The 18,072-nt window shown below is 56.2% G+C and overlaps 1 protein-coding gene across 1 annotated transcript; it reads right to left on the bottom strand.

Moving 5' to 3' along the window:
* Positions 1-785: 785 nt before the first annotated feature.
* LOC129129746 (protein-arginine deiminase type-2-like) lies at positions 786-14,196 on the bottom strand. Its single transcript, XM_054647790.2, has 16 exons — positions 14,102-14,196; positions 12,106-12,292; positions 11,958-12,027; positions 11,747-11,808; positions 11,551-11,668; positions 10,892-11,017; positions 8,356-8,534; positions 8,076-8,179; positions 7,871-7,982; positions 7,691-7,798; positions 5,171-5,322; positions 4,546-4,690; positions 3,680-3,773; positions 2,740-2,825; positions 2,491-2,619; positions 786-1,126 (listed from the first exon to the last, which is right to left on the bottom strand). Exons 1-16 carry the CDS (start codon positions 14,194-14,196, stop codon positions 893-895), a joined length of 2,001 nt encoding a protein of 666 aa, XP_054503765.2. The 3' UTR covers positions 786-892.
* Positions 14,197-18,072: the final 3,876 nt, after the last annotated feature.

Raw genomic sequence — 18,072 nt, 5'->3', positions numbered from 1 at the left:
AGCCCAGAGCACTGAGTGCCACACCCAGGCCCTCCTTGGAGACCTCCAGGGATAGGGACTCCAGAACTCCCTGGGCAGCCCCTGCCAAAAAAATGCCCCCCTTGGAAATGATGTAACTTTCCTAATTAGTTTTTAATTAATTGTTATGATTACTTGTAAGCAGTGCCCACTTTTAGCCAGCACAAGTTAACTTCACAGGCTCATACTTCTGTTTTGATCATTAAATCACTGAAATCTTGAGTTTGTTAAAGCTAACCCTGACAAGCTTCAATAAAGCCAAAGGGATTTGAAGACTGGGCATCTGGGATCTCAAATTTATGGACCTTTAAGGACACTGGAACAAGAAGAAGGTACAGAGGAGATTGAAGCCTGAAAATCTGAGGATTCCCAGACAAGAAAAGGATGATAAAAGAACTGAAGAATGTGGCCCAACTTAACATGAAGAGTGAGAAATCAATAACCAATAGTGGACAGAATGAAGAGCGTTATTAGAACCTATGACCACTGATTTCTTTGTTAAAGATGTGTAGATCAATGAAAACATTTTGTATTGATGTGGAGGCTGGAGCTCTGTCAGCCACACACAAACCCTGGCTGAGTTTAAATAAAGTGACGCCTGACTTGCCAACACCACAAAAACAGTGGTAGAGACAATTTTGCAGGATTTTGGTAACTCCCCCATCTCTCTGAGCACGCCCTCTCTTTCCCTCCCAGTTATTCCCAACAGAATTATTAATTAATAATTAATTATTAGTTATTCAGTTATTTAATTCCCCAACTTTTTCCTCACAGCAAATTCATTTATTAAGGGAATCGCAAGCAACACACACTGGGGGCAAGGTGGAGGGAGAAGGAGGAGGAAGAGGAGGAAGAAGATGAAGAAGAGGCCTGGCTACGGCGCGAAGTGCCACCACTGGAAGGCGAAGGGCCGGCGCTGGACGTTGGTGCCGCAGTGCACCTCGCCCAGGCTGCCGTGGTACGAGGACACGTCCTCCAGGAAGCGGCAGCACAGCCCCAGCGGCTCCAGCAGCGCTCGGATCCGCCGCTCCAGGCAGCACTCGCCGCCCGCCACCGGCCCAAACGGCTTGGGGATGCCCAGGTCCCTGCCCAGCACGATCATGGTGACCTGCAGGTGACACCAAGGGCACATTGGTATCAGAATGGGTGACACTGAAGGGCTTGGGGATGCCCAGGTCAATCATGGTAACCTATGGGGTGACACCAGGGGGAATGGGTGACACTGAAGGGCTTGGGGATGCCCAGGTCCCTGCCCAGCACGATCATGGTGACCTGCAGGTGACACCAAGGGCACATTGGTATCAGAATGGGTGACACTGAAGGGCTTGGGGATGCCCAGGTCCTTGCCCAGCACGATCATGGTGACCTGCAGGTGACACCGAGGGCACATTGGTATCAGAATGGGTGACACTGAAGGGCTTGGGGATGCCCAGGTCCTTGCCCAGCACGATCATGGTGACCTGCAGGTGACACCAAGGGCACATTGGTATCAGAATGGGTGACACTGAAATGCTTGGGGACGCCCAGGTCCCTGCCCAGCATGATCATGGTGACCTGCAGGTGACACCGAGGGCACATTGGTATTGGAATGGGTGACACTGAAGGGCTTGGGGATGCCCAGGTCCCTGCCCAGCACGATCATGGTGACCTGCAGGTGACACCAAGGGCACATTGGTATCAGAATGGGTGACACTGAAGGGCTTGGGGATGCGCAGGTCAATCATGGTAACCTATGGGGTGACACCAGGGGGAATGGGTGACGCTGAAGGGCTTGGGGATGCCCAGGTCAATCATGGTGACCTATGTGGTGACACCAGGGGACAGCGGCATTAGAATGGGTGACACTGAAGGGCTTGGGGATGCCCAGGTTGATCATGGTCACTTGTGGGTGACACCAGAGGATGTAGGCATCATAATGGGTGATCCCCAAGTCACTGGCCAGGATGATCATGGTGACCTGCAGGCTGACACCAGCAGTGTTGGGACAGATGAAGCCAAAGGAAAGACACTGATCACCCTCCTCAGTACCACTTTTTGCAGCTGCCCTCCCTCAGGATTCCAAATCCAATAGAATTCTCCCTTTTTTGTCATTAAAACATGCCTCACCCCTTGCAATTTCACCACTTTTTAAAAAAACCCCACTGCAAGCATCACAAAGCCACTAAGCTGTGTTAGACCTATGTTTATCCATGCCTGCCTGGATATATTTGCTTTTGCTAGACATCTGGGTTTTTTTTGGGGAAAACTTTGGGGAAAACATGCCTCTCAGCTTGCAGTTTCACTGCTTTGAAAGGGTTTTGCCTCAAAACCCTAAAACCACCGAGCTGTGTTAGACCCGTGTTTATCCTGGAGATATTTCCCTTTTCTAGACAGCTGATTTTTCTTTTTCAGGAAAACTTTGGGGACTCATCCTGGCTGACGGAGCTGTTTTTTGGGGAGGAGCCAAGGGTGGGAACACCCCCCTGCCCTTACCGTGTTGGGGAAGTAGGGAACAGCTTTTCCCTGCTTGTCCAGCTTGAAGAGGGCTGGCAGGTCGATGATGTCCTCCTCCAGCAAGCCCAGCTCCTTCTTGAGGATATCCCTGTTCCAGTCGATGCAGCGCTGCAGGGGATGGAACAGAGCAGAGAGGGGCCCAAATTCCACCACTCCCAGTGGGGTTTGTGCCACACCAGGGCAGTCCCTGCCAGAAATGGGGGTTGTGACCCGGAGTGTGGGGATTACCTGCACGTACTGGTTCTGCTGCGCCAGGACATCATTGGACAGCACCTTGTTTATGGTCATGCGCTTGGTGTCTGTCCCCGAGTACCCTAAACATGCAAAACGCCCTCAAAATGAAGCAGCGCTGGCAGGAGCCTGGCTTGAGGTGAGGTAAAGAGACAGAGAAAGCCCAAAAAGCCCCAAATCCCAATTTCCTGAGGCTGGGGTGAAAGCTTGGGAAGCTGACAGAAGGAAATCTCTGCCCGTTGGAAAGAGCATTGGACAAGTCCTGTCATTCATTCTCCTGCCCAGGGGAATCTGCTGGATTTCTCCAGAGCATCCCCCTCCCGTGGGGTCACCCCTGCTCTGGGGACAGCCAGGCTCCCACCAGAGGAACCCTTGGAGATACGGAGACCTCCTCCCAACACTGTCATGGATCAAAACCACAATGAAAGGGAAAAACCTGGTTCTAATCTAGGGCGACATGAGAGCTGCCAGCTGTCCTGCTCCATGCTGGAGCTCCATATCCTTGGAGATATGGAGACCTTCTCCCAACCTCATCAGAGGTCAAAACCACAATGAAATGGAAAAAATCCATTTCTAATCTGGACAGGAGAGCTGCCAGTTGTCCTGCTCCGTGCTGGAGCTCCATATCCTTGGAGATACAGAGACCTTCTCCCAACCTCATCAGGGATCAAAATCACAATGCTGCTAATCTGGGGGCATACAAACGCTGCCAGTTGTCCTGCTCCGTGCTGGAGCTCCGCTGGCATTTCCAGAGGCTCCATCCCTGGCAGCAAACATCCCCTCTACGCGGAGGCCCTTATCCCTCCCATCCCACTCACTTTCCTGAAATAGGGCTGGAGGAGGCTGGGGGCGGCGGGCAGGCATCCTGCTGAAGGACACCCAGCGGGGAAATGTCCCCGCGTGGCCCCGGCTGTGCCACCGAGTGCTGTCCCCTTGCCTTTGAACATGGTGGCTTCTCCCTGTCCCTCCTTCTGCTTCTCGCGGAAGAGCCGGTAGCAGGCGGCCGGGCTGGCCAGCAGCATCCGGAATCGCTGCGGGAACACGGCAGGGTCGGCTGCAGCCCTGCAGTGCCCCAGCAATCACTGCTGCAAAACTCAAGCTGAAACTCTTAAAATTGGGAGTCTTTGCTGTTATCTAGTGCCTCGTTTAACCCGGGGAGGGTTTGTGGGCCAAAATATTCCTTTTTTGAACCACCCAGGTCAAGGCTCGATTTCCCTGAGGGAAAAATTTATGTGAGAAGCAGCCAAAGCCATGACAGAGTGAAGAGAAATGATCTGAGAACATGTGGGCATAAATATTCCTTTTTTTTGAGCCCTCCTGGTCAAGGCTTGGTTTCCCTGAGGGAAAAATCCACGTCAGAAGCAGAGAAAACCATGATAGAGGGAAGAGAAGTGTTCTGAAAACATGTGGGATATAATATTCCTTTTGGTTTTTGGTACCATCCTGGTCAAGGCTCGGTTTCCCTGAGGGAAAGATCCATGTCAGAAGCAGGAAAAGCCACAAGAGAGGGAAGAGAAATGTTCTGAAAACCTCTGGGAGATGCTGAGCCGCTGTAAACCCCCGGAAATCTTAAGGGTAGAATTTCTTGGATACCTTTGCAGACATCTTTTCCCTTCTATTTGCATTCATTAATAGCCCAGCAAATCCCGGTTTTTTATGCTCAGATCCCTCATTTTGGGGTGGGGAATGAAACCCAAGCAAACACTGGCTGGGGGTGCCAAAGGAAGGAGTTCTGGGGTTTTCCCAGAGGGATTGGTGTCCCAAAGGAGGAACCCTGGGGCAGCACGGGGGGTCTGGGGGTACCTTTTTGTCAGAGGTGGGGACAAAGTTGACAAACTCGTTGACATTGCCCACAGCCAGCCAGTCAGAGTAGAGCTCCACAGGGGCCTGGACGCGCTGGGCGTAGAGGAAATCCCGCACCAGCCTGGTCATCCTGCGGCCCGCGGATCTGGGGGAGAATTCCCATCAACATCTGCCTGGACACTCAGACTGAGGGGATATTCCCATCAACATCTGCCTGGACACTCAGACTGAGGGGATATTCCCATCAACATCTGCCTGGACACTCAGATTGAGGGGATATTCCCATCAACATCTGCCTGGACACTCAGATTGAGGGGACATTCCCATCAACATCTGCCTGGACACTCAGACTGAGGGGACATTCCCATCAACATCTGCCTGGACACTCAGACTGAGGGGATATTCCCATCAATATCTGCCTGGAAACTCGGACTGGGGGGACAGTCCCATCAACACCTGCCTGGATATAAATTGCCTCTGAGGTGGAGGAGCTGGGAGCCCCCACCCTGCTCAGGCAGTGTCTGATTGACCCATTGCCCCAATTTTGGTGGTGTTTCAGGGCTCTTGTTGAGGCTCTGCTCCCAAATCCGTGTTTTTCCCAAATCTGCGTTTCCCCCTCTCTTACGCGGGGAAGCTGCTGCCGATGAGGATCCTTCCCAAGGGATACTCCTTGCCAGCCACGGACACGGGCGGGCTGACCTCCACGTTCCCAAAGGAGTCCAGGCTGGCCGTGGCCTCGAAGAGGGGCTCCTTGTGCACATAGCCGAAACTGGGGCCCTGGGAAAAAGGAAATGCCCTGAGTCCCCACTGCTCCCATGGTGTGATCCTCCTGTGGGGTGGGCGAGGACAGCGATGGTGAGGGGACAGGAAAGGGGACAGGAAAGGGGACAGGAGAAAGGTCTCGGGATAATGGAGCTGCAGGAATAATTGGGACAACCCAGGAGCAGAGCCCAGGCCTGGAGCCAGGGCCAGATCTCCTCTCATCCCACAGCCAAGGTTCCAGTGTCCCCATTAAGCAAGACCAGATCTCCTCAGTTCTCTCACAGCCAAGGTTTAAATGTCTACGTTAAACCAAGGTTTAAATGTCCACATTAAGCAGGACCAGATCTCCTCTATTCTCCCCAGCCAAGGTTTGAGTATCCACATTGAGCAGGACCAGATCTCCTCTGTTCTCTCTAGCCAAGGTTTAAATGTTCACATTAAGCCAAGGTTTAATTGTCCACATTGAGCAGGACCAGATCTCCTCTGTTCTCCCCAGCCAAGTTTTAAGTGTCTACATTAAGCCAGGCCAGATCTTCTCTGTTCTCTCTAGCCAAGGTTTAAATGTTCACATTAAGCCAAGGTTTAAGTGTCCACATTAAGCTAATCAAGCAGCCCTGAGCCAAGTTCCTGGCTGGCTCTGGGAGGGAGGTGAACTCCAGCCCCTGAGGGTGACTCTTCCCTGGGCTAAGAGCCACCCCGAGGGCTGCACGGCACTTAAATCCCACTTAAGGCCTGATTTCCAGGATTTACCCTATCTGGGATTGGAGGAGCTGTGTGTGCAGGGGTAATTAGCACTGGGCTCTGTGTGCCAAAGCCCGAGGGAGTGTTAAAAACAGGGCAAAACCTGCAGGGATGGGACCAAAATCCAACTTTGCCCGCTCTCCGGTTGGAGTCGACGCAGGCCCAGAGTGCACAGCAGCCCCTGGGGTGAGATCAGGTGTCCGTGAGGTTTGAGTTAAATCCCAGTCACTTATCAGGGCTGGGTTTCCATGGGGATAACCCAAATATACAGGTCGGGAAAAGTGAGCAGGGAGAGCTGGGGGTGCTTCCGCTCAGAAATTCCCATTTTAAACCCAGGGTGTTTGGAGACACTGGGGCAGAGGGAGCACAGCTTTCCTTGAGGCTCCCTGTGTGGTTTTGGGGTGCATTTCTGGGGGATGGCCGGGATCAGATCCCTTTTTCTCTGGGTTCTAAGGGAGAGCCTGAGCACCAACCACCTGCTCCTGACTAATTTCAGTTTAATAAAACCACGGAGCCCGCCTGGTTTCAACTGTCAGGGCTCTGGTTCATCCCAGGTTTGCAGGTCACATCCAAGTCCTATCAGTTCCACACTGATTTTGAGGGGATAATTCCCTCCCGTCTCCTTTTTCCCTGGCATGGGCTTCCAGGGGCTCAGGGCTTGACCCGTGCCCATGGCGTTGGGCTAAGTATTCCTAGCTGGAAAATGAGATTGGAAAGGTCGGGCTGGGGATTAGGACAGGCTTCAAAGCAGAAATTGGAGGATAATGTGTTAGCAGCTCCCAAGGCTGAAATTGCTGCCCTAAATATGAGGCAGAGCAATTCCTAAAGAGGGCAGATCCCCACGCTGCCCGGCGGATTCGCTGGATGAATCCAGGACTGGATGTTCCCATGCCAGGCATGAGAAACGATGGATTTCAGTGTTCCCCAAAGCCCCCAGCCTTCTCCAAAGGGACAAAAGCTGGGATTTGTCCTTGTCTCCTGTTCCTGCCAGGGCTGAGACTGCTCCAGCACCCGGCTGGGAGTTGGGGACAGTGACTCCGTGGCTGCCTGGGGTGTTCTGCCCTTCCCCAGTGCGGTATCTCCAAGGGATCGCCCAATCCAGCTTTTTTCCATGCTGGGCTCTCCCCAAACGCCCCATCACAGACTTGTCCTGGCCCTTTTCCTCAGCCAAGGAGCCCACAGGGATGTTCCTGGCGCTGGCTGCATCCCCTTCTCCTCTGAAGAAGTAAACTGACCCTCTCCTGCTTCCCTTCCCTCTCCTGCTTGGAAGGTGCCAGGTATTACCAGGCACTGAGAGGAAAGGAAAGAGCAGCCTGTCCTGGGATGCTCGAGGGGCAGAAATCCCATCCCAGAGCTCGGCTGGAGCCTTTCACTCCCAGGGGTGCCGGCTCCTCCTTTCCCCCTGGGTCAGAGGTTTCCCGGAGGGCTGGGATTGGGTGAGGCTGGAGGAGGGATGAGGGGGTGAGGCTGGGGCTGGGTGGGAGGGAATCTCCATGTGGAGCTGCTCTGCTCTCATTTTCCAGGCAATTCCATACACGGAGCCGAGGGCAAGGAGGATTTGGGAAATAGGAACGTGGGCTGGGAATGACCCCTGGGAGCTGCTCCACAGGGAACGCTGGGAACACAGGGAACCTTCCCTCACCAGCAGCTCCTTGACGGGGAGTTGCTCCATCCCTCTCTCCCGAGGGGAGTCCAGCACCACTGGGAAGCTCTTGTGCGGAGCCTGGGTGTAGCCGAGCTCGATCTCATCCTGAGGAAGAGAGGAAATCCCACCTGGGGTACTGGCAGGGAAGAGTTTTCCCGGTTTTTGGAGCCCCCCTACCTGCATCCAGCGGTCCCCGCGGTTGATGTAGCCGAAGCAAACCTTCAGCTTGCAGCCAGCCTTGGCCACCAGGCTCTGGATCTCCTTGGTGAACAGGTAGTTGTCCTTCATGCTGGAGGAAAGATGGAAAGGATGGAAAGGATGGAAATTCCCTGTTCCCAGCCCAGCCCCATGGCTGGTGGGGCTGGGGAAGCACTGCCTGTACCTGAACACCAAGAGGTTCACTGGGGCCAGGGTGTTGGGGGTCATGATCCACGGTGCCACCCGGAACACCACGGTGTCCGTGAAGATCGGCGAGTGAGGGATGCCCTGAGGGAGCCAAGTAGAAATCAGGGACATTCCCCACACCATTCCCCCCAAACACCCTCCCCTGAGGCCATTTTTGGGATCGGTTAATGGGATCACCCTCCGTTCTGGCACTATCCCAATCTGCTGGGTGCAGCCTCCCATCTGCCCCATTCCCAGGAGTTCCCGGAGTTCCTGACCTCGGTCAGTGGCTCCAGGAGGCTGACGTGGATGGACACCAGCCCTGAGAAGGTCTCGTCGGGGAAGCGCAGCCCCTCCACAAAGAAGTGGAGCTCGGCGGCCCCGCCAGGGTAGGGCACGGCGTGGAACAGCTTCCTGCGGCCCAGCACCTGCACGTAGCGCTGCCCGAAGAAGGGATCTGCGGGAAAACGGGAAAGCCGCAGGTTTATCGGGATTCCCGCCTGTTTCCTGGGGATTCCCGCCTGTTTCCTCGGGATTCCCGCCTGTTTCCTCGGGATTCCCGCCTGTTTCCTCGGGATTCCTGCCTGTTTCCTCGGGATTCCTGCCTCTTTCCTCAGGATTCCTGCCTCCTTCCTTGGGATTCAAGCCTCTTTCCTCAGGATTCCCGCCTGTTTGTTTTCTCGGGATTCCAGCTTATTTCCTTGGGATTCCCGCCTCTTTCCTAGGGATTCCTGCCTGTTTCCTCAGGATTCCTGCCTGTTTGTTTCCTAGGGATTCCTGTCTCTTTCTTTGGGATTCCTGCCTGTTTCCTCAGGATTCCTACCTGTTTCTTTGGGATTCAAGCCTCTTTGCTTGGGATTCCTGCCTCTTTGTTTCCTCGGGATTCCCGCTTCTTTCTTCAGGATTCCCACCTTTTTGTTTCCTCAGGATTCCTGCCTCTTTCCTTGGGATTCAAGCCTCTTTCCTCAGGATTCCTGCCTGTTTCCTCAAGATTCCCTCCTTTTTCCTCAGGATTCCCGCCTGTTTCCTCAGGATTCCTGCCTCTTTCTTCAGGATTCCCACCTTTTTGTTTCCTCAGGACTCCTGCCTCTTTCCTTGGGATTCCTGCCTCTTTCCTCGGGATTCCTGCCTGTTTGTTTCCTCGGGCAAGGAACTCCAACACTCCTGCTGTGCCCGAGGAGACAGGGCTGGGTTTCCATGGGGATAACCCAAATATACAGGCCAGGAAAAGTGAGCTTTTTTCTGCTTCCCCTCAGAAATTCCCTTTTTAAACCCAGTCTGGAGACACTGGGGCAGAGGGAGCACAGCTTTCCCTGAGGCTCCCCGTGCATTTTTGGGGTGCATTTCTGGGGGATGGCTGGGATCAGATCCCTCAGATCTCAGAGGAGATCCAGCTGTGAGAGGCACCTTGAAGCAGGAGTTGAGGGGCTTGGAATTTTGTCATGGACAGGAGGGATGAGGGAAAATGTCTCAGCCTTTCCTTGGGTGGAGCAGCCTTGGGAAGGGTTCTCATGGAGTTTCTGCTCCTCCACAGGAGGACAGTGCCCCAAACTCCCCCTCCATGGAGGGACGAGCCTGAGCTCCACCATGGCACATTCCTGGCTGGGTGAGGGATTTCATTCCCGGAAAATAAATCCCAGTGCCACAGCGAGGAATGAGGAGGGGGTGTGCTCTGGAGTGTGCTGCCAGCATGGGTAAAGCAGCTGGGAGACCCCCACTTCAACACCCCAGCCCTGCTGGCAATGGGAATGATTCCATTTTCTGAAAACATCACAATTTTTCTATCTATCCTTATTTTTAATGGAAATTATTCCATTTTCTGAAAAACCATCCCAATTTATCTCTTTACCCCCTCTTTGTTTAACCCACCAGGAGTAAGAAACACTGAGGAGGCAGGAACCAAAAAGAGAAATAATTTAAAAACAGAGAAAAAAAGAAAGAAACCACGTGAAGTTTGCAGCAGTGGGCTCTGTTTCCCAGCACTTCCTGAGATTTATTCTCCCTCTTTTTACCCCAAAACAGAGCCAGCAGCTGGAGCTGCCTGGGCAGGGACGGCCTCACGTCCCCAGGCTCTCCTGGGAGCTGGGAGATGGAGCTGAACTCACCCAGTGGGAGGGAAATGAGCCAAAAGCAGCTTCTCTTTCACCATTTTCACTTCCCAGCTCCCACAGCTGAGGATTTCAGTTCTCGGGGAGCCAAACAAATGTTATTTATGTTTAAATCCTCCTTTTCTTAAAACCCACACTGGGCTGCTTGCTGCCACCCCTTTGCTGCGTGGCTTTGTGTCCCCCTCCCTCTGCTTGTCCATCCCCAGAGTTTTCCACAGGATGAAAAGAGGGAAAAATGTGGGGAAAATGGGGGAAAGATGGGGAAGAGGCACTGGGGACATGGTCTGAGGAGCGTGGAGAGGACAAGGTCAGAGATGGGAAGGAAAGGGCTTGTGGGGACCTCAAAATCATCAAAGAGGAGGAGGAAAGGGAAGACAAAGCAGGGGAAAAGGAGGGAAAGGAAGAGGAGGAAAGAAAGGAAGGAAGGGGAAGAGGAAGAAGAGGAAGAAGGGGAAAAGGAGAAAAGGAGAAAAGGAGAAAAGGAGAAAAGGAGAAAAGGAGAAAAGGAGAAAAGGAGAAAAGGAGAAAAGGAGAAAAGGAAGATGGGGCAGAGGAGGAAGGGGCAGAAAAGGAAGGGGGAGAGAAAGAAGGGGAAGAGAAGAAGGGGAAGAGGAAAAGGAGGAAAAGGAAGAAGAGGAAAAGGAGAAAGAGGGAGAGAAAGGGGCAGAGGAGGAAGAGGCAGAGCAGGAGGCAAGGAAGGCCTTACTCTGCACATGGAAGACCCCAACTTTGTCGGCGTCACTGACAGAAATGGAGAGGACGATTTCATAGCCCCGGGGGAGGCGCTGGGGCCCCTCTGTCCTCAGCACCATCTGAGCCATGTCCAGCAAATCTGGGGGGAAACGAAGCAAATCGGGCAGGGGTCTCCATGTTCCCTCCCGGGGTTTGGATCTCCTTCCCGAGACACCAGCCCAGGCACCCTGGCAAACCAGAGCTGGTGCCTCGTGGGCTGTGACCCAAATGCCCTTTTCCCATCCCTTCTCCCTGCCCTCCCTGGCACGGCTGGGCCGTGACCTCGGAGCGTTGCCGGGCCCGGCTCCGCGTGGGTTGGGTTTTCCAGGAATGGGTGGGTGGATCCCTGGCTGCCGGCCTCGCGCCTCACCCCGCGCTCCTCTCACCTGTGTGGAGCATCCCCGGCCCGCGCCGTGCCAGCCCTGGAACCTCAGCCCTTCCCCGGACCGGCTGCCGTGCCCTGCCCGGCTCCAGTGGGTTGGCGTGGCGTTAATTCCACCGAAATTCCCACGTGGGAAGCTTGCTCAGCAGCTGGTGGGGAGCAGCTGGGTCCTGGGCTGGGTCCCTCCCAGGAAAGGTCACAGAGAGGGGACGATGGGGATTTTGGGGACAGGGCATTTGGGGAGCCGTTACCTTCCTTGTTGAACACCTGCTCGCTGTCGCAGTCGGAGGGCGGGATGAAGGGGAACTCCTTGTCACAGCTGACCAGCAGGATGGCCCCGTGTCCCTCTGGTCCCCAGGCCCAGCTTGCCTAAAGCACCCCTGGGGCTCAGCGGGCTCAGGACCCACCAAGCCCGTGGATTTTCTGTGGATGGGGGAGGCCGGGTACCTTGTTGGGGCTGTTCTTTTCCACCACTCCATCCCGATCCGCGTCCACATCCAGGGAGATCCCTGGGGGGACAGAGCTGCCTCATCCCAGGCACGGCAAGGGGATTGGGTGCCAGACCCCCAGAGCCAGCAGATCTGGGTTTGCTGTCCCCAGCCCTGCCCTCCTCCAGGCATGAGGGGACAGGGATGGGCTCCCAGAGCTCCGGACTCACCGACGCCGGTGAGGAACACCCCGGCTTGGTTGATGGGCTTCCCTCCCTCTGCGTAAAAGCTGACGGTGACCTGCAAACCCCAAACCCTGCATTGGGGCAGGATGTTCTCCCTCCATGGAGGTCCTGCTCCTGGGATCCCTCTCCTCACCTTGTTGTCGTTGACCTCGGAGCTGGCCCGGCTCATGCTGAACCTCAGCACCGTCCCCTCCTCCAGCGGCCACCGCGCGCCGGTGCCGGACACGGCCTCGGGCTCGGCGCGGCCGCGGAACAGCACGTCCACGCTGACCCCTTCCGTGTGCTTCACGCCAAAGGCCACGGCCCCGGCGGGGGCCGCCCTGCCAGAAACACCCGGAATTCTCAGGGATGTGCAGGGCCAGCGCGGCGTTCCCACCAGGATTCATTCCACTGCCCTGAGCGCGGCCAAGACCGGGCACGCCGGCGTCTCCACGCTCACCGCCGGCACCTTCCTGCCCTGCTCCTGCCTGGGAACTGGAATTTACCTGGGTTTAGGCCCGGCTTAGCCCCGTGAGGGTTTGCAGCCATCGCTGTGGATAAGGATCTGTAATAATCCCGACCAGCCTGGGTTCTCACTTCCATGGAGAAATCCCGGTTCATTTTCCAGCATGGTGTTTAACAGCTCCTCAAAACACCGCAGCCATGCCCCGAGAGGCTCTTCCATGGGAAACTCTCATTTTTGGGGGATTTTATCCAGCCCCAAAGCTGCCAGTGCTGCCCTGCTCCCCGTCCAATGTGCCCTTGCTCTTCCCCTCTCCTTTTCCTGAATTTCCCTGCCTTTCCAGGTTATTATTTTTGGGCTCTTTGCCCCACACCCGAGACCTCGCATTGATCAGGTTTCTCGGATGCCGCCGGTCCCACCAAACCCGCACCCTTGGCGAGGGGGGAGGAAATCCGAGCGCTCCTTTGCTCCCGCCTGGGTGTTCCTTAAATCCTTCAATTGCTTTTAATTACACATGGAAAAACTGGTTTGGTTTCCTGGTTTCTTGGATCTGGGGATCCCGCTGGGAAGGGATTTGGCCTGGAGAGGTGCCAGGGGAGCTGGAGCTGCACTGCTTGGCTTGACTGTCGAGGCTGGGATTTGCAACAGCAGCAGCAACCAGAATTGAGCCTGGAATGAGCTTTTCACCTTCTTTCTCCCTTGGGGGGAACAATTATCCTGAAGTTCAGTGTTGGGTTTGTTTTAGGGAAGCGGGGTTGGCGCTGTGGGGATTTCCCACTTTCCCAAGGTTTTGGTCAAGAGGTTTTGTGTTCTTCCCTTACTTTGCAGTCCCTCCCCAGGCTCCTGCTCATCTCTCTGCTCTCCTCACCTCCCTGAGGTGCCCCTGGATCTGCTGAGCCCAGCGGGTCAGACCCACCCTGGGCTGGGGTAAATACAGGGGTGCTCAGAGCTTTCCAGGGATTTGTGCAGCTCTGCAAAGCCCAGGGAGGGTTTTGCCCACAAATTGCATCAAAACGGTGTCGGGGCTGTGGGTTTGGGAAAGCAGAAGGGAAAACAAAAAGCAGGGATTCCCAGAGGGATAAACAGGAGGGAAAGATGAGGAGGAAGGTGAAGGTGGAGGAGGAGAGGAAGTTTTGGGGGTCCCACTCATCCATGGACATCAGTGTGGCTGCCCCAGAAGCTCTGGGGTTTGGGAAAGCAGGAGGAAAAAGGAGGAGCAGGGATTCCCAGAGGGAAAAACAAGGGAAAAAAGCAAGGAGAAAGGTGGAGGAGGAAAGGAAATTTTGGGGGTCCCTCTCACCTATGGACATTGATGTGTGGATGTGGCTGCCCAGCAGCTCTGGGGTTTGGGAAAGCAGGAGGAAAAAGGAGGAGCAGGGAGTTGTAGGAGGGAAGATGAGGAGCAGGGATTCTCAGAAGGGAAGATGAGGAGCAGGGATTCCCAGAGGGAAAAACAGGGTTGAAAGGTGAGCAGAAAGGTGGAGGAGGAGGAGGAGGAGGAGGAGGAAAGGAGGTTTTGTGGGGGTCCCTCTCACCATGGGCATTGGTGTGGATGTGGCTGCCCAGCAGCTCTGGGGTTTGGGAAAGCAGGAGGAGAAACAAGGAGCAGGAATTTGCAGGAGGAAAAGCAGGGGGGAAGGTGGAGCAGGAGGAGGAGGAGGAAGGGAAGTTTTGGGGTCCCTCTCACCCGAAGACGTCGGCGCGGACGTGGCCGCCCAGCACGCACAGGGCCTCGATGCGGTTCCCGTGCTGCAGCCGCAGCGTGCGGGGCTCCCCCGGCATCTCCCCGGCCATGGGCACCGGCACCGGCCCCGGGAGCTGCCCCGCGGAGCCCTCGCGGCCGCTGCTGCTCCTTCCCCCGGCCCGGCCGCCCTCCTCCTCCTCGCGGGGCTGGCGGGGCTGGGATGGCAATGGGAGCGAGGGGGCGGCTGGGCTGGACCTGTGAGACCTCTGAAAGTGATCCGGGGGAGGGAGGGACAGGGGGGGATGGACAGGGATGGACGGGGATGGACAGGGGTGGATGGACAGAGATGGACAGGGAGGGATGGACAGAGATGGACAGGGAGGGGTGGACAGAGATGGACAGGGAGGGAGGGATGGACAGAGATGGACAGGGAGGGATGGACAGAGATGGACAGGGAGGGCAGCTGGCCCCAGCCCTGGGCAAGGAGCTCCCCCAGCTGTCCCCAGCTCCCGGTCCCTCCTCACCTCCCTGACCCCAGCCTGGGATCCCCAACGCGGATTTGCGGCATTTTGGGACCTGGCCGCATCCCTGGGGTGCACTTCACCCTCTCCTTCTGCTCTCTAGGGAAAATCCCTGCGTGCTCCCGCTTTCCCAGCCCTGAGGCAAGAGCAGAACTCTCCTTTTTTTTTCCCCTGCTCATTTTCAAAGGGAAGCTGGGAGCAGTGGCTGCGGAAGGGAGCTCGGAGCTGGTTTGTTCCCCCCGGGCCGCTCCGGAGCGCGTCAGGAGCGGTTCCCGCCCACGCGGGGTTTGCATCGTTTGTGAACACCCAGCTAAATATTCATTTTCCAGCCCAAACTGCTGCCCCAGATTCTGGAAGCCACAAGCAATTAGCGAGCAGCAGCAGAGCTCAGGAGGATGTTCCTTCTTTCCATCCCTCTCGGGCTTCCCTTTTCCAGCCCCAGCTTCCCTCCACGGCAATGGAAGTCCCTGGGATTCATAGGGATCATCCCCACGCTGCCATTCCCCCGTGGAAAAACAGAGAATGGTGTGGGATTTAAAGCCCTTCCAGCCCAAATCATTCTGGGATTGTGCTGGGGAATATCCTGGATGGATATTCAGGCCAGGAGCTGGGACATTCAGGGCTAGCTCCACGTGGGAATCTGATCTAAATTGAGATAATTATCATTGGAATTGGGATCATTTCCATTGGAATTGAGGGGTGGGAAGGGCTGGGGAATGGATATTCCTGGATTTTTCAGGGATCATCCTCCCCCTGGAATCTCCCCATGGAAAGAGGGGGAATGGGGTGGGATTTAAAACCCTTACAGCCCAAATATTTCCAGGATTGTGCTACAGAATATCCCGGATGAGCATCCGGGCCAGGAGCTGGGAAGTTCAGGGCTGGGAAAACAGGGCACCTGAGTTAATCGAGACCATTTCCACTGGATTTGGGATCATTTCATTGGAATTCGGTTTTTCCATGGATTTGTCCCGCGGCTGTGCCGGGAGCCGGAGGGATCCCGGTTTATCCCTGGATCTGTCTCGCGGTTTCCCGGTGAATCCCGAGGCGCTCCGAGGATTCCCGGGGGTTTTTAACGCCCAGACCGGACCGGGAGCTTCTGTGCCCGAACCTCCCTCTGCCGGGACAGCGCTGCCCGCCCGAATTCCCAGGAGCCGGGAGCAGATCCCAGCCCGGAGCTTGGGAGCGGCCCCCGCGCTCCATTCCCGAGGTTTTCCCGGAGCTGGAGCTCGGGGATTTTGCTCACTCCGGGTGCCCGGGGGTCGTTCCGGCTCCGCGCTGCAGGCTCGGAATTCCGGGGGTGGGAGGGGAACGTTCCCCGCAGCGCTCCGGGCTGACCTTTCGCCTTCGGGAGGTGCCAACAGGTGCCCGTGCCAGGCCGGGCGCTGCCCGCTCCTGCCGGGAATTCGGGAATTCGGGATGGAGGCGCTGGGGCAGAGCCGGGGCTGTGCTGGGGCAGAGCTGGGGCTTTTCGCTGTTCTGCTTTTCCAGGACGCTTCGCTCTGCGATCGGCAGCTCCGGAGCCTCCCTGCGTGCAGCCGCCTTGGTTTGGGGCAGAGGAAGGGACGGAGCGAGTTTTGGGGTGCTTGGGCATTCCGAGTGTTTTCCACGCTCCACACCAACCCAAATTCTGGGTTTTCCCAGAATTTTTTCCCGCCCCGAATCTGCCTCCTGCTCTTTTTCCCTGGCTCCCAGACGGGATGGGGGATGCTTCAGCCAAAAAAACCCTTAAAGAAATCTAAAGCAAACCTAAAGAAACCCTAAAAAATCTAAAGAAACCGTAAAGGAAACTCTAAAGAAACCCTTCAGGAGCCTCAAGCCCTGCCGAGCCCGGCGGGGTTTGATAACTGGTTCGATGTCTCGCCCTGCTCAGGTAATTAGGCTGACACGGCTCGTAAAGGTTCCTGCCTGCAATTCTGCATGCAGGGTAATTAACCAGCTGTAATTAACAAGCTGTAATTATCGGCTTAGAGAGATTATCGAACTTTCCTTGGCAGAGTGGTGCTGCAGGATGGGCGAGGAGCAACGCCCCGGAGGGATCCGACTGTTCCTGGGGTTCCTGGGGGCGTTCGGGGGGCTTGGGATGGACTGGGATTGGGGGAAAGGAGCTGGGGTTGGGGGAAAACTGGAATTGGGGCAAGAAAGAGTCTGGGATTGGGGAAAAGGGGATTAGGGAAAAGGGGCTGGGACTAGGGAAAGAAAGAGGTTGGGGTTGGGGAAAAGAGGCTGGGATTGGGGGAAAACTGGAATTGGGGCAAGAAAGAGCCTGGGATTGGGGAAAGTGGCTGGGACTGGGGAAGGACAGAGTCTGGGTTTGGGGCAAAGCCAAAGGCACCCCCAGAGCAGGCTGCCCAAGCTCCCTGTGTGATGGACAGGCGGGATCCGTCTGTCATGTGCCACTTTCCCAGGACAGGCTGTAATTAGGGAGAAGCGCTGAGCTCCAGCCGCGCCGGGTGGCTCCAAACCCTGCTGTCCCCGAGCACGGCCCGTCGGAGCCGATGGCAGCTGCAGGAGGAAGAGGAGGGAGCGCAGGTTCCGCCCAAACCCTGCCGGCGCTTGGGGCTGGGCGAGATCCGCAGTGGCTCAGAAGGGGCTGGGACTGAGCTGCAAAACCCACCCGGCCCCGGAAGGTTTGGGCCCTCCTGCCCAGGGGTGCGATCCCGCTGGATTTTGGGGAGCACTGAGGCCCCAGCTCCTGCTGAGCTCCCCTCCCCAGAGTGCCCCAATCCCGCTGTCCCAGCCCCAGGTGTGCTCCCGTACAGCCCCAGGTGTGTTCCTGTCCATCCCTCGGCCCAAACCAGCCGAGCAGGCTCGGGACACAGCCCCAGCCCCTGCCCAGTATAAACCAGTGCAACCAGCAGCCTCCAGTGGGGAGCCCGCCCCTCTGGGGCCACTCCACCATTCCAGCTTCCAGTCCAGGGATCGACCAGGGCTTGTGCTTCCAGGAAGGCCTGGAGAGCCAACACCATTCCCAGCAGGAGTTTGGGTGGTGCTGAGATGTGGAAAATGGGTTTTTATCCAAAATCTCCAGCGAGTGAGGCCTGGGAGAGCCTGGAAATGCCACCAGCATTCCCTGCTGGAGCATCCTGGCTGCTCCTCTGGGCCCCTCTAATTCCTGAAGCTGTTCTGGGGCATGAGACACAGAGCTGGGGGTGGTTGCTGCAGTTAAAGTGGGAGGGAGCCCTTTCCTGGAGCCCTTTCCCAGATCCCATTCCTGGAGCCTGGCTGGGCTCATCCCAGCAGTTTGATCCCACAGGGAATTCCCTGCTCTGGCAGCTGAGGATGTGCAGCTCGGTGCAGTGCTGGCCCGGGCTCCTCCGAGCCCTGCCCGGCTCCCCTGGGCCTTTTCCTGCTGCTCCCCACGGGGGTTTGGCCCTTCCCAGCCCTCTCCTTCCTATTCCCTGTCCCAAACACATCCTGACCTTCCCATTCCCCGTTCCCAATACATCCCAT

The sequence above is a fragment of the Agelaius phoeniceus genome, chromosome 24 (genome assembly GCF_051311805.1).
Source record: "Agelaius phoeniceus isolate bAgePho1 chromosome 24, bAgePho1.hap1, whole genome shotgun sequence".
NCBI lineage: Eukaryota > Metazoa > Chordata > Aves > Passeriformes > Icteridae > Agelaius > Agelaius phoeniceus.
Note: the sequence above shows the minus strand (reverse complement) of the source record. Positions and strands in the feature narration are given on the sequence as shown.